Here is a 15,084-nt window from a genome sequence, read left to right on the forward strand (position 1 = left end):
CCCAAAAAAAACCTATTTTCGTTTTTTTGTGTGGATATTTTGACATCTAAGACGAATATATAACATAAAAGAATTAAAATTAGCACAATTCTGTACAAACTATTTTATCGATTCATACCATTGTGCATTATAAGCTCTCGGACTGTACCCATAATGAGACCTTGGTTTAAATATTGCTAGGATTTTATAATAATAAAAGAGGTCATTGTTGTAGTTATTGCAATAGTTCATACCTCCACTTTCTCCTATCAAATTCTGTGCTGTGAGGCCCGCCCCCGGATGTTCTTTTCTTTCCGTACATGAATTGGCTGCCGTGGGCAAGCTAATATCCAAACAGTCGCAAATCGCCATGATAAAAATTGATACGGAAATATTTTTTTTAATATCCATACAGTCACCAAACAACATGATAAAAATTGATATGGAAATAATCTTTTGCCATATTCAGCTTGATACTTGTTGGTTGGGAAAGGAAAATCTACATGTTACTTGTTTGTTCTGCAGATGAATAAGAAGTTGCAGCAACTGAAGGCACCAAAAAAGAAGCAACTTCAGGCATCAAAACTCAGCGTCGAGGGACGTGGCATGGTCAAATACCTGTAATCAGGATCCTCATCTGGTCAAGTACGAGTAATCAGGATCCTCATTTAAGTGTCATTTCTTTCTATTTGAATTACTCTGTTTGATGACACCGCGAGATTACATTTCGACGATGGTGCAAAATCTTGCTGCTAGCTTCAGAGGAAAAATGCTAATGCTAGGAAACTATGTTCTTGTGTTAAGTATACTCAGTGAGCCTCAAGTGAAGTTTTAAATTATATGTGGATGAGTTTGGGAAAGTTACAGGAACTCTCAAGGCTTGGATATAATAAATGTAGCAAGCTTGTTATTCAATCTGTCACTAAAATGAAGTCAAAACTTGTTTTCTGTCTCCTTTATAAATGTTTTGAATTGTTCTTGGTTACTCAGGCGCATTGATCTGAATGGTTTCCGACGACCAGGGACTGCTGTTCTTTGTAGTCCTAAAGAAATTTGAACTGTCATTATCAGCTGTTTTTTTTTTAATTTATCACTTCCATTGTACATGACACAATTATTTCTGATCAAAAAAATGATCCCACTCATGCTCTTCTCCTCTACCGACCAAACCGTGCTTCCAGCTGTGATGTTCATCATCTTCAAGCCCTACGGAAACCCCGTCTTCAACCTCTCCCCTCCTCTTCTCAACCCTCTTGATCACCCCCTCAACAGCTACATCAAAAGCATCCTTCACTCCTTCAATCTTCACCCTAGGATCATTATACACCGATCTCGGTATAATCCTCACGACCTCCTCTCTCATTCTCTTCACCTCACTCTCCCCAAAACCCCTCAAAACCTCTTCTACCCTCACCCTCCCCTCCCTCACATCATCCTCCGGTATAAACACCGAATACGTCGTATAATTCCTCGGTAGATGCCATACGTACTGCACGTACGCCGACCCTGGATGAAAGAACACGGGGATACACCCGGCCAACATAGAATCGAACGTCGATCGCCTCGTATACGAATCCCCCTGGGGCTGTAAACAGAACACCGAGCTCTGGAACAACTTCATCACCCTACTAGGAGAGTGGCATTTACTAGGCCCCGAGGGGCATTCTAGCAACTTGCATCGCTCCGACGACCGACATTGCTCGATAAGCAGGTCTCGGATAGATCCGGTCGTGTTCGGCCTCGGCGCTCCGGCGAACGAGAACAGCCACGGCCTCTCTAGGCTCCTCATCCTCTCTTGCCAAGATACAACCTCTGCATTTGTTGAAGGATGGAAGTAAGTAGGGTAAGGTATACCAACGTCATTGCTATGCCAAGGACTGGACTCAATAACCAAACAAGTCATGTTTTTAGCCTCGGGCATCAATAACAAAGTGCTACCCCAGTCCCCATACTCACTCAACCTCCTAAAATCCCAAGTGATCCTCCCGGCGACGAAGAAGTGATCTCGGCCGTCCATCCGGGACCACTCCGGCCGTGATTTCAGCCAACGGATGAGATCGACCGCCGACGCGTCTCGGACCGATGAATTGTGTCCCCATAAATACCTACCAATGTCAAGACCCGCATAAAAAGGGACGTAGATAGCCGATGCTAAGGATGGGTTTGTAGTTAAACAGTCGTACGTCTTCATTCTATTGTGAAATATGAGCTCGAGCGTGAACTGGTTAGTATTATACCAACCGGTCTCGGATAAAATCCCGTCGGGGTTGCCGATCGGTGGTCCGAGACCGGCGTTGGCGGTGAACGGGCACATGTCGGTCCACGTACTGAGGTCGTGACATGCAGAGATTAGGTCCGAATTGAACTTGCTAGGAAGGGTTTGGACGTAGATGTATCGGCCGGCGCATCGGTCGACGCCGGCCGGTCGCTCGGAGAAGTCGTAGGAGAAGAGGAGGAGGAGCCAGAGGGCAAAGAAGATGGTGGTGAGAGAATTGAAGAGGAATTTAGCGTTGTTGAGCTTGTTGAGTTTCTCCATGGTTTCGCTTTGATTGTAGGAGGATGTTAATGAGAGAAGAGAAAGCCTATAAAATTCAAGGGAGGATGGATGAATAATTCTCTTGGTGACGTGAAATTTGGAAAGTTTTGTGATTAATCGGGATCTACATTTGGCTGCCATGTTAGGAAACGATTTAAATTTAATTAATTTAGTAGGTTTTTATTCTTAAATATTGCACTGTACCCCTGTTGAGGGGATGCACAGCATGAAATGGGTCGTGAACCTTGACTCGGCTCATTCAGAGACATTGGGCTCAATAGGATAATAACGAGTCAAGAAAAAGCTGATGACGATCTTGTACGTTGACAAATACGAATATTCGTAAGTCTATTCGATTAGAACGTAACGAGAGTGTAAGTACGGTGAAGCGTCTTAATTAATCATCTCGTTGATTATTCGATCATGTTAGTATCCATTTTATTTATAATTTTAAAGTTGAACGAGCTTGCGCCGAGCTCATAACACAGTTAAAATTTCCCTCCCTTGTTCTTGTAGAACGTAAATAAACGAGCTTCGTTAGAGTCTAGAGAAAATGAATATTGAGGAGGACTTAGTTAAGCTTTTTTATATATTCAAAGTACAATGAACTGATCCCAATGTTCATTCTTGCACGTGCTCTCTCATTGAAGGCCGCCTTACGTTTAGTAGCCCTCGTGCCCTTTGCTTCAGTTTACGAAATTCTCGAGTGTACGGACACTTCCCTTATTATAACCTTATATAACTTAATGGGCCTCCAATTGATGAAATACACTAGACTTTTAGCTTCAAGGGCCTTGTCGGTTATGGCATATATTAATGACCTTTACAGTAACGGGCCGAAAAAGAGAACCCATTTGTTTAGGCGATTTAATTCTTTGTTTATAGTTAGCTTCGTATGGCCCAATTAATGCCCAATTAGAACATTGCTGTACAATGGGCCAATAGAACAAGCAAATCTGTTGTATATAGGCCCATCAGTGCCGTGCAATTGGTGTTGAATGGGCTTGGTCTAAGATTTTAGAATTTAGAGGCATATTCCTATGAGCGGATGACTAATACCTGGGAAAGAGGAAACCACATACCCAGAGTACAAATCCTATAAGAGAGCTTTGCTACAGGGACCCAAAATATGGGACCAATTGAGGGGACAAGTGAGGTGTCCCACTCCTATTGGATAATGAGTTGGCCATCATTAATGATTTAATGATGGCCAACTCATTATCCAATGGGAGAGGGACACCTCACTTGTCCTCTCTATTGGTCTCATATTTTGGGTCATTGAAGAATTTTTTATCCTATAAAGACCGTCTCAATAGGAGTGAGACTGTTTGAACTATAAATATAATAGTTAAAATTTCCAAAATAACCCTCTACCATCTTGTGAATGGTATAGATCATTCTGTTATATACGGGTTTTCGACAGAATTTGCACTCCTATCAGAGTTATTCTATCAACGCGCCCGAGAGAAATGAGAAGTTCACATTGTCTCATCACTAAATTTTTAAATTGGTGGTTGCACTAATTTACGGATTATTGTTATCTTCTGATATTTAAATATTGCACCGATTTGATATATTGCTTTCAATAGAGCAACCCCTTTAGTTTTGCTTCCCCCCCAACCCCCAACCTCTCCCCCCCTCCAACCCCCAATTAGGGGTGTGCAACGGTCGGTTCGGTTCGGTTTTTACCAAAATTTAAACAACCAAACCGAACCGTCTATAATTCAAAACCGAACCGAACTGTTGCAAGTCGGTTCGGTGCAGTTCGGTTCGGTTTGTTCGGTTCTAACTTCATCAAACTTCTTATCAAATAATAAACTGTGTTAAAGAAAAAAAGATATCAACAAAGTAGGAGATTATGAAGCATTAAACACTGATATAATGATATTGTTTTGAACCCATAATGATTCAGAAAATAAGTTTAGGGTTTGAGTCTTTGACTCTTTGGGGACGGGTCGAGTAGGGTTTAAGATCAGAATGTGTAGTATTACACTATATTCGGTCGGTTCGGGTTAAAAAGTTTTCAAACCGACTCGAACCACCTTACTCATAAAACCGATTTTTTCGGGTCGGTTCGGTTCGGTTCGGTCGGTTTTTTCGGTTTGGACCGAACCATGCTCCGAAACCACATGCTTAGCCCTACCCCCAACCTCTCCCCCTCCCCCAACAAACAAAAAAATCTTTCTCGCCTCATTTACACACACAATTGGCCAAGAAGTTTGGCGCAATTCAAGGAATAGTTAGGTGAACAACTTCACTTGCACCGCTTGAAATCTTCTCCAAGGTCCACTAAACAACAGCCTGTTCAACAGCCTGTTAATGACATTAGACCCCCCCCCCCCCCCCCCCCACCTATTCATTGAACTCCAAAAGTCGGCAGGTCGTACGGGATGAAAAAAGATTTGGTACATGCTTAGTTTCCTAGAGAAATAAAGGCACGGACCCGAGACTACTAGATTCAAATAAATCTTCGCATGTTTTTGCTTGCTTAAGCATGGGACATAATTAATTGGAGTTTCTATTTGCCCACCTTTTTTTCTTTTCCCCTCTTTAGTACTTTATGTTCAAATCCTCTTGAAAGGGACTTATAAATTAAGACAACCAACGGAGGGTGTTTATTGCTAAAAGTTTTTTAAACTTCAAGTAATTTAGTCCTAACTGTTGCCACGCATGATTGCTCTCTTGATAATAATATTATTCGTATAATTCCAAAGCACTTAAAACAACCGATAACAATATATCGGCCTCCTTTTTTTTTTTTTTTTTTGTTTGCGAACCATGCATATATAACACAAGACAATTGGACTGATTTGATATTTTGATTCCATCACAAAAGATTATGAGAGTAGGTGTTTATATGTATACAGATTTAGAGGCCTACCTACTGTTGATTTGTCTTTTGTTGTAGATTTATTAGGAGCATGTTTTTCTATGGAAATGAAAGCGTCCTCATTTGCTATAAGGGCCCGTTTGTTTGCAATTTCCCCCTTGGAAAGCCTGCCACATTTTTAGGAAATGTCAGAAATGTGGCAGGCTTTCTTGCAAAGTCGTCCAAATTTGAAGATTTTGCAAGAAAGCCTGCTACATTTCTGATATTTTTCAGAAATGTGGCAGGCTTTACAAGGGGAGAAATTGCAAACAAACGGACCCTAAGTGCTTATCATAACGCCGTGTTATTTAATTCTCAAGGGAAAACTTCAATTCTTATGTGTATAAAAACTACACGAAAGATCCAAAGATACGTACGGGGATACATCTTTTGTCTTATTTAGCTCATTTCCTACTTTACTAAAGTTAATACTTAGTATGCGTGTGCCGGTCATGATCTCTTATGCTCATGCAAAATATAATATGAAATGTGTTTATTCTAGTTATTGTTCGTTTCTAAACTAGTAATTGCTAGTAATTTGCATTCTACGCAGGTAAAATCCCAATTAATAGTTTAAATTTCTCTTCTACTAGTTATGCATTGTAACTGTGTGCATTGATATGACGTGAGAAAGTGATCAAACTAACTTATTTTTGTAGATCTCAAATCATAATTAAAGTAAAATATACACAAAAAAATATGCAAGTATTAGACAAAATTTTATGTTTCTCCCTTGAATATTTTGTATTTTGTACCCCAATAAAGTATACGTTACAGTCCACGTAGTGAAGAAGTAAAATCATGCGGCCCTAGATTTGGGGCCCATATTAGATCCAACTACCAACATGATCCATCATAAAAGCAGTCCCTCTATTACTTAGTTGGGCCCAATAATGGCACGTTCCCTTGTCCTAGAGTATCAGACATAGCACGTGCTTCACCATGTGTAACTCAAGCAGCGACCCGTTGCATGGCACTTGATGCATCATCACCACCATCATCATCGTCTCTAACCATCTCAAGCATCTTCATAGGGCAGCTGGCATGTGTATGATCATGGTGGTCCTTATGCTCATGATATATGGGATGACCATTGATACCATATTCTAAGTTTTTTTCTTTTCTTTCTTTATTATTATTATTTATGTTCGATGTTTTATATATACTTTATAAGAGAAAATGCGTTAGGAGCCTAAAACGAGCTTAATGAAACCCTCTATAGTCTCTACACAAAAGGTGTAGGTTTTACTTTATGATCTATATCTATATGCCTTCAAATATTTTCACTTGCAAAATTGAGTTTTTGTCGACGTTTTCCATATTTTTCTAACACGGTTTAATAATTTGCCCTCCGTATTTTCCACTAGAAAATATTTTTCACTATATTCTCTTTTCTCGATAAGTTTATATTTAATGTTTGGCAAGAATAGATAAATTATTTGAGACTAGAAACAACCTATGGATAGTGTTGATGCTCGTGAACAAACAGTCGATGGGGGTTGTCGAGTTACTGGATCGTCGAGATGTTGAATCGTCGAGAGGGGTTCGCTTTCCTTCTTCGACTTTATGTTTGGTTCTTAGAGCTCGGGGCGGACGGACCACCTACACATACAAGAATCATGGGAGTACGGGGCTTGTTTCCCTCGTGGTACCTCCGACGGTCAAGTCAGCTATCGGACTTGGGTGGGGTGAAGGAAGAATAGTGTATCCTCCCTAAAATAAAAGATGTAGTTTTTAAGTAGTAAGGAGAATCCAACCTTTTTTCATGACGAATAGCATATGTATTTATAGAGGATGCCCAAAGGCAGAATAGACACTTCGTGAGTGTGCGGTCTAGGATGATGGTGAGGGGTGAGCTGAAGGCTGAGTCACCCTTTGCTCTATACGTGTCGATCTGCGAGTGATGGAAAGTCACTTCAGTAATATGGGGAACCCGCAACCACCAAGTCTTTTCGATGAGCGGCGAGAAATCACTTCAGTGTCGCAGGGAACCCTCAGCCGTCAAGGTTCCAGATGGCTAAGGACGGAGACATAATGATGATCATAAAAGGTTAAATAATGCTGAGAAGAAATGTTCTGAGCCGCCATTGGGAGGAGTGTCGGCTACTTGCTAAGCAGTAATCTTTTGTTATGAAGAGGTTCGACTGAGTCCGTCTTTCGAGTCGTCTTTGAGGAATGGAGCCTACTCGACTGAGGGAGTGACGGCTCGTGAGACAGAATATTCGTGAAGAATAGGGGATACCCCATAACAGATAGAAAGAGTTTTTTTTATTAATTCGTGATTTAATCTCACGTCCAGACGGAATACACATCCAAACGTAACGAACCACACGTGAAATATTATTCTGATCCTCGTTGTGTTGAGTTATTCTTACATAATTTGTGTTCCGCCCACATTTATCTATATCCAAAACAAAACAAAAAAAAAAGAAGAAGAAGAAAGGATTTCTCCTCGGAATATATGTCTGATAAAGCGTATCACAATCATTTTCGTTACCTTATATCCTACTCTTAAAAGCAGTATAAATAATGGAACCAACTTGATATATACAATTTGAATAGGATCGTGGATCGTAGAAAATAATGAGACAAGAAGGCGTACATGTGAAAGTATGAACATTGGGAACGGCGTGCCGAGGATGTTGTTGCGAGTCCAACTTGTCATAAAGGAAAGGAAAAGGAATTTGTTTGATAAAAAAGAAAAGGGTGCCATGGATGCGTCCCTTTTTTTTTTTGTCTTAATTTGTCAAATCATGTCAATTGGAGAGGATTTTGACAAATTTTATAAACGGGTGTACTTACCTCCCAATTGAAGAGGATTTGACAAATCCTAAATTTATCTTTTTATGGGAGGTAACCTCACTAAGATAGCACCTTTATCATATTATAAATTTTTAGCATTTAGTAATGCTACAATTTGAACTTGAAACAAACAAAATATTACAAATTGTAGTATTCCAAAAATCCCAAAATATTAATGAAACAAACAAAACAACATTTTAGAAATCCTAACCCATAACAAAACACATATGGATTTCAAATCTCATGGTAAAATCCATATCCTAAAATTCTCATGTTTGATATTGCACAGATTTCCTTATTTACTACAATTATTTGCCCTTTTTTTTTCTGGCGTAAGGAATCTTGGTTGTGACCATCAAGTATCGAGGAGGAGCCTCATTAGGGGCTGTTTGGTTGATGTATTTGGCATTGGGGGTTGGGCAGAAAGCCTGCCAAAAGAGCACTTTTGACAGGCTTTTTGCCCAAAACGCCTCTAAAAAGAGGCGTTTTGGGCAGAAAGCCTGCTAAAAGTGCTCTTTTTGGCAGGCTTTCTGCCCAACCCCCAATGTCAAATACATCAACCAAACAGCCCCTAGATTACTACGAACGAACCGTTCGCCTCGTGAGCCAGGGCCTAACTTTGCTGGAGGTGGACATAATTGCAACACCACATTATTAAAGTTACCACCTCTTCTTTTAAAACCTAATTAATCAACTCACTCCTAGATAGAATTGTGACTTCATTAGATTGATTAGAATGTTATCTAGAAACTAAAAAAGAAACAAACTACACATTTTTTTTTTTTGAAAAATCTGTAAACCGTAGTAAGGGGCTCAACGTGCAACGAGAAGCCCCCTTTTTTGCCCCATTTGGCAAAACAGCCCATCTTTACTTTTTTTTTTAAATTTTATTTTAACATTTTTACTCCCTGAATGAGCAGTAAATTGCTAATTGCAGACGAGCTATCCTAATCGAATACGTATTCAGCTACCCAATCAGGTAACGTCCCGTTTGCAGGTATCCGATTCGACGCCAAACAAATAAGGTGAACCGTCACCATGTCTACCGTGGTGGTTAACGAGAATCCTATGCTTCATGCATTTACCACCCCATCTTCTTACTGTTTGCACTTTGACTTCATTGTCCTTGCAAAATTGCACGGCCGTGATTTTTTTTTACCCTATTGTTTCTAAGAGCATCTCCAACGGCCTCTCTATCTCATGTCTTAGACTAAATATAGGGATTTGGAGGGGAAAAAGTTGCTCCAACAGGCTACATATGTTGTGAAGAAATCGCGATGAATTTTGATCAGAACAGGTTTTGGATAGCGCAGGAGTCTGTTGGGTGATGCGCGGTCGACCGCGGCGCAAGGTCGGTCGACCGCGATCGTGCACAGATCCAGGGTTTGTGTCTGGACTTGGCGCGGTCGACCGCGAGACCCTGTAGGACTTTTTGGTCTCTGTCGCTGGATCGCGGTCGACCGCGAGCTTTGGGCAGTCGACAGCCAATCGGGTCAGGGCCCAGTTTGAGTTTCCTGTTCAGTTTGTGTTTGGTGTTTACTATAAATACCAACATACAAATTAGGATTTCTTTGGGCTTGGATTGGAGATTGGTTTGGGGATATTTGGAGCACAGAAAAAGGAGAGTTTTTCTGAGCAATTGTTTGAGGGTTCAGAAAAAGGAGAGTTTTTCTGAGCAATTGTTTGAGGGTTTATTTGGAGAGATTAAGAGATTTGTTGGTAAGATTAGTTGATTGGTTTGAGCGTTTTGTAATCTCACTTTGTACTCTTCTTCTCTATTAGTGAAAACCCAATCCCCTTCTTGCCTCGTGAACGTAGGCAATTTGTCGAACCACGTAAAACTATTGTGTTTGGATTTGTGCCGTTGTTTTGATTTGTTTGGCCTTTATCTCGATGGTTGTTTGATTTAGTTCTCAAAACACGCCCGTTTGGTTGTCTCGCTTCCGCGCCGTGCATAATAATTGGTATAAGAGCTTCAGATTCTAGATCTAGGGTTTTGTCTTGGTTGAAGGAGTAGATTAATTTGGAAGTTCGGCTAGGGCTTCGTTTGGTGAGAAAGGTGAGATCTTTTTGGTAAAGACTATCTTTTTTAGTTTGGATCTATTCTTCGTTTGTTCCGCATTGATTTATTGGCGCTTGGGCTATTTGGAGGAGTAAATCGCTTTGGAGGCTCTTCGAGGGCTTCGTTTGGAGATAAATGTGAGATTTTTCCTATTTGTGGATCTCGTTGTCGTCGTGCGGGGTGAGATCGTTTGGAGACTCTTGTTAGGGTTGCAATTGGAGGTAAAATTCTCTCCTTTATCAGTTTGGATCTATTCTTCATTTATTGGTGTTTTGAGATAGTTAGACGAGATAGAAGGATTTAAGGCTGAGTTATTTGTTTATTGATACAGTACATTGAATTATTGAGAAGTGCCCTTGACCTGCATATTGAAGTTCTTTGAGCACGTTGGTATGAGCAAGGAGACCGAGGTGGAGTGTGACACTTCTATTTGATGATTGAGGGGTCTTCTATTTGGTGTTCATTCAGGTATTTAGGAGCCTTCCAAGGAGGCATCATTGGAAGGTAAATTGGTATTTTGGTTTCCTATATTGGGGATTGTACTAGGTATTTGTGGGTTACAACCAAGTCCCGTTGGTTTTGAAGTTCTAGTAGTCAACAACAGTTGAAGAAGTGTATTGGCAGAAGGTGAATGCACTTTATTCTGATTTTAGCGGGAGGTACAAGAGGGACCTATTTCTGCATTTGTGTCGAGCACATGGCAGTTTGAGATACTTCATTGGAGAGAAAACATTAGGGTGATGAGATGAGATGACAGTTTCAATGGGTCGTTTCTTTCTGGAGGGGGATCGACGTTGGTTGTCGAACATTAGTTCTCGTTTTGAAGGTTCGACATATTTGGATCATATTAGTTATAGGTCGCCGACTGCTGCATTAGGAGTTATTGGATCGGGTGGAGCTGCTTTAGATTTTGGTTGGCGTCAGATATTTGGTTACCCAATATTTGGTCACATCGAGGATGTGAGATTTGATCCGATTGTGCGTTTGGGATTCAGAGGCTTATTTGATTATCGGTTGGGAGCTTCTGATTTTGTTTTGAGTAGGTATATCACATTAGACTCTCGGTAGGTAGAGAGTGTTGATCAGATCGTTTGGATATCGCAGCAGGTGGAGGGTGATGCTACTCCACGTTGGGTAGAGTTTACTCCACATACTCTAGATCATACTGCATCGTTTGGGATTCTAGCTGAGGTGACACAGATTAGGGATCATTTGGATTTGGATGCAGATGATATTGGTGAAGAGTTGCAAACTTTTCTATTTGTTTGAGGGTCTTTGGAGACCGTTTGAGTGAACTACGTGAAGGTTTGATTCCTTGGGCAAGAGGATACGTAGGTAATATTTATGATGCAGCCGATTTGGTGAGTAGATACCGACGTTTGGGTGAGTGTTCGCACTCCCGTTTGGGTCTCGACTTGTTGTGGATTGAGTCCGTTGTTGTGGATCGTTTCACTTCGTACTGGACGTAGCAAGTGAGGTATTTGATTTGGTTGGTGTCGGCTCAGTTTTGATAAAAACTTCGCCGATGTGGAGAATTAAAGAAACTGCGATGAATTTTGATCAAAACAGGTTTTGGATAGCGCAGGAGTCTGTTTGGGTGCTGCGCGGTCGACCGCGGCGCAAGGTCGGTCGACTGCGATCGTGCACGGATCCAGGGTTTGTGCCTGGACTTGGCGCGGTCGACCGCGAGACCCTGTAGGACTTTTTGGTCTCTGTCGCTAGATCGCGGTCGACCGCGAGCTTTGGGCGGTTGACCGCTAATCGAGTCAGGGCCCAGTTTGAGTTTTCTATTCAGTTTGGGTTTGGTGTTTGCTATAAATACCAACATACGAATTAGGGTTTCTTTGGGCTTGGATTGGAGATTGGTTTGGGGATATTTGGAGCACAGAAAAAGAAGAGTTTTTCTAAGCAATTGTTTGAGGGTTTATTTGGAGAGATTAAGAGATTTGTTGGTAAGATTAGTTGATTGGTTTGAGCGTTTTGTAATCTCACTTTGTACTCTTCTTCTCTATTAGTGAAAACCCAATCCCTTTCTTGCCCAGTGGACGTAGACAATTTGCCGAACCACGTAAAACTATTGTGTTTGGATTTGTGCTGTTGTTTTGATTTGTTTGGCCTTTATCTCGATGTTTGTTTGATTTGATTCTCAAAGCACGCTCGTTTGGTTGTCTCGCTTCCACGCCGTGCACAACATGTTGGAGACTAAATATAGGGAATAGGGTTTGGTGTTCCAAAGTGGCTCCCCATATTTACAACGGCTCTTTGCAACGGATAACTATAACTATTTAGGGAGCCATTTGGGGAGCATTGTTGGAGCACTTGCTTCTTATTTTCTAGGATGAGAGATTTGCTCATCAAATATAAGGAAAACCTAAGATCACTCTTGGAGATGCCCTAAATGTCTTTTTAGAGTTTAATGCACAGGATCCATTAAAAAAATAATGACATACATGCAGAGAACACCGTCATTTCAATTGGTTTTGATGAAGTTTGGCCTAATAAATAAAACCATAAATTGAGGTTGAATTGAAGTTTTTCCATATCAGAGGTTAGATAGAAACAATGAAAACTTATATTTACAGAATGTTATTAACTTTTAACTTTGTTTGGTTTTAACACTTGACCCCCCCACACCTCACCGCCCATTTACATTTTCAACCCCAAAAGCGTTCGTCACGCACGCAGACAAAAGGAAATTTCCACCTCCCTCGCCTCCATAAGTAGCCCCCGCCCTTCTCCCTTCACTCCACTCTCTCTCTCTCTCTCTCTCTCTCTCCTCCCAAAATGACTTCTCTCTCACTGACCCTCGCTTTCTCTCTCCTCGCATTCTCCTTGTTCTCTCTCTCCTCCGCCCGCGTCCCCGGCGTCTACCCTGGCAGTCCGCCCACGCCACCTTCTACGGCGGCAGCGACGCCTCCGGCACAATGGGTATGCGAGAAAACCCCCTCGAAAATAATCTAGGTCCTTTTTTGCTAATAAATGAACCCGAGATTTCACCGTCATTTGTTTTTAGGCCCAAACTACCCACACTGGGTTTTTTTTTAATTTCTGAAATTACAGATGCCCCCCCTGATTCTGACCACTTCTGTCTGCAATTTCTTAATTTAGGAGGGGCTTGTGGGTACGGGAACCTCTACAGCCAAGGCTACGGCGTCGAGACGGCGGCGTTGAGCACGGCGTTATTCAACGAGGGGCTGAGCTGTGGGGCCTGCTTCGAGATCAAGTGTGATAACGACCCCAGGTGGTGCCACGCTGGCAGCCCGTCCATTTTTATAACGGCGACTAATTTCTGCCCGCCCAACTTCGCTGCTGCGCGGTCGGATAACGGCGGTGGTGTGAACCGCCGCCGCGGCCACATTTCGAGACCTTCGCGATGCCCGTGTTTCTCAAGATCGCCGAGTACCGCGCTGGTATTGTCCCCGTTTCTTACCGGAGGTGAGCAGATCCTCTCGTTCCTGTTACCTACTCTGCAGTAATTACGATTTTGCCACTGGTAGTATATATAGCCTTGTCGTCTTTGGTTAATTGCCATTTTGCCGCCCGTAGCATGTCCACATCCCTCACTTAATTACGGTTTTGCCACTGGAAATTTGAGCAGTACACGGAGAGACTGTGGAAGCCTTTTCCGTTTCCATAAAATTCTGAGAATCGCACGGGAAAATGGGGTCAATAATCTTGTTAGAATAAAAAAGCTTCAACCAAAAAATTTGCATTTCCCTGCAAAGTCTGGGAATTATTCGAATGTTTTGGAAATGTGGATCACATTCCGAGTTTTCGATGAATTTTATTAAAAAAAAAAGTAAAGAATTCACAAGATTTTTTTACATTTAAAGGATAAAAATTCTGAATTTTCTGAATTTTGGCGAATAATTTGGTCTTTCTGTATTTAGTGCGGTAATAATTATATAATAAATGTTAACAAACGACGATTTAATGGCGGGATCTGCTCCCTCAGCGAGACGGCAACCCGTTTAAGCTTCCAAGATCCGTTTGCCGAGTTTCCCACGAACTCCTCGCCCTCAAATGACCTAATTACCCTCGCCATTATCCCCCCTTCCGTCTTAAACTGAGAGGGCATTTTCGGTATACAAAAAGATCAAAGCGCGTGAAACGCGCAGCGTCCCTGCGCCCGCGCGACCAGCGGCACATGCTCCCGTTGTCGCGGCGGGTCCCTTGTCAAATGACAATTATACCCTCCTCAGTGCTAATACACAGCTACTATTAAAACCAGTGTTTTGATTAATAAATGCCATCAAGCTCCCCTTGTCCGGAGCTAATTAAAATTAAAGCTTGTTCAGAACTAATTAAATTCTGTTATTGATTCGTTCGATGTGGAGGAAGTTTATTGAAAAAAAAAAAAATAAAAAAAAAGGGATTAACTCCTCTAATTCACGGTAAATTCTGTGTGCACCGCAGGGTCCCATGCAGAAAACGTGGTGGGGTCCACTTCACGATCAACGGCTTCAGGTACTTCAACCTCGTCCTCGTCACGCTGGCGACATCGTAAAGGTCTACATCAAGGGCACGAAAACTGGGTGGATGCCGATGTCTCGGAACTGGGGGCAAAATTGGCAGTCCAACGCGGTTTTGGTGGGCCAGGCCCTCTCCTTCAGGGTGACCGGCAGCGACCACCGCACCTCCACCTCTTGGAACATCGCCCCCGCCAGCTGGCGGTTCGGGCAGACCTTTGCCGGTAAAAACTTCAGGGTGTAGTCCGCGGGTGCAGTTTTTGGTGCCCTCGCCATTGTGTCCTCTTCTTTTTTTTTATGTAGGGGTATGTTGGTAATTTGAGTGTGGGTTTTTGGTAAAATAGTGACTCGTGAGCAGTAGCTGAAG

At 41.9% G+C, this 15,084-nt stretch overlaps 3 protein-coding genes across 3 annotated transcripts in view; 2 read left to right on the forward strand and 1 right to left on the reverse strand.

The window, feature by feature from the left end:
• LOC109848529 (protein IWS1 homolog 1-like) overlaps nucleotides 1-964 on the forward strand; it is a 7,157-nt gene extending 6,193 nt beyond the window's left edge. The window contains 1 exon segment of the mRNA XM_020418068.1: nucleotides 505-964. Coding sequence (XP_020273657.1) covers nucleotides 505-603 — 99 coding nt within the window. The 3' untranslated portion in view covers nucleotides 604-964.
• On the reverse strand, nucleotides 1,094-2,515 carry LOC109846594 (xyloglucan galactosyltransferase KATAMARI1 homolog). The gene has a single exon (XM_020415842.1). The coding sequence runs from the start codon at nucleotides 2,513-2,515 to the stop codon at nucleotides 1,094-1,096; it is 1,422 nt and encodes a 473-aa protein (XP_020271431.1).
• Nucleotides 12,985-15,034, forward strand: LOC109849506 (expansin-A4). Its single transcript, XM_020419352.1, is given in 6 exon segments — nucleotides 12,985-13,117; nucleotides 13,120-13,176; nucleotides 13,357-13,575; nucleotides 13,578-13,683; nucleotides 14,665-14,735; nucleotides 14,738-15,034. Coding segments are annotated over 6 exon segments (762 nt in total). The 5' UTR covers nucleotides 12,985-13,032; the 3' UTR covers nucleotides 14,962-15,034.

The sequence above is a fragment of the Asparagus officinalis genome, chromosome 7, assembly GCF_001876935.1.
Source record: "Asparagus officinalis chromosome 7, Aspof.V1, whole genome shotgun sequence".
Taxonomy (NCBI): domain Eukaryota; kingdom Viridiplantae; phylum Streptophyta; class Magnoliopsida; order Asparagales; family Asparagaceae; genus Asparagus; species Asparagus officinalis.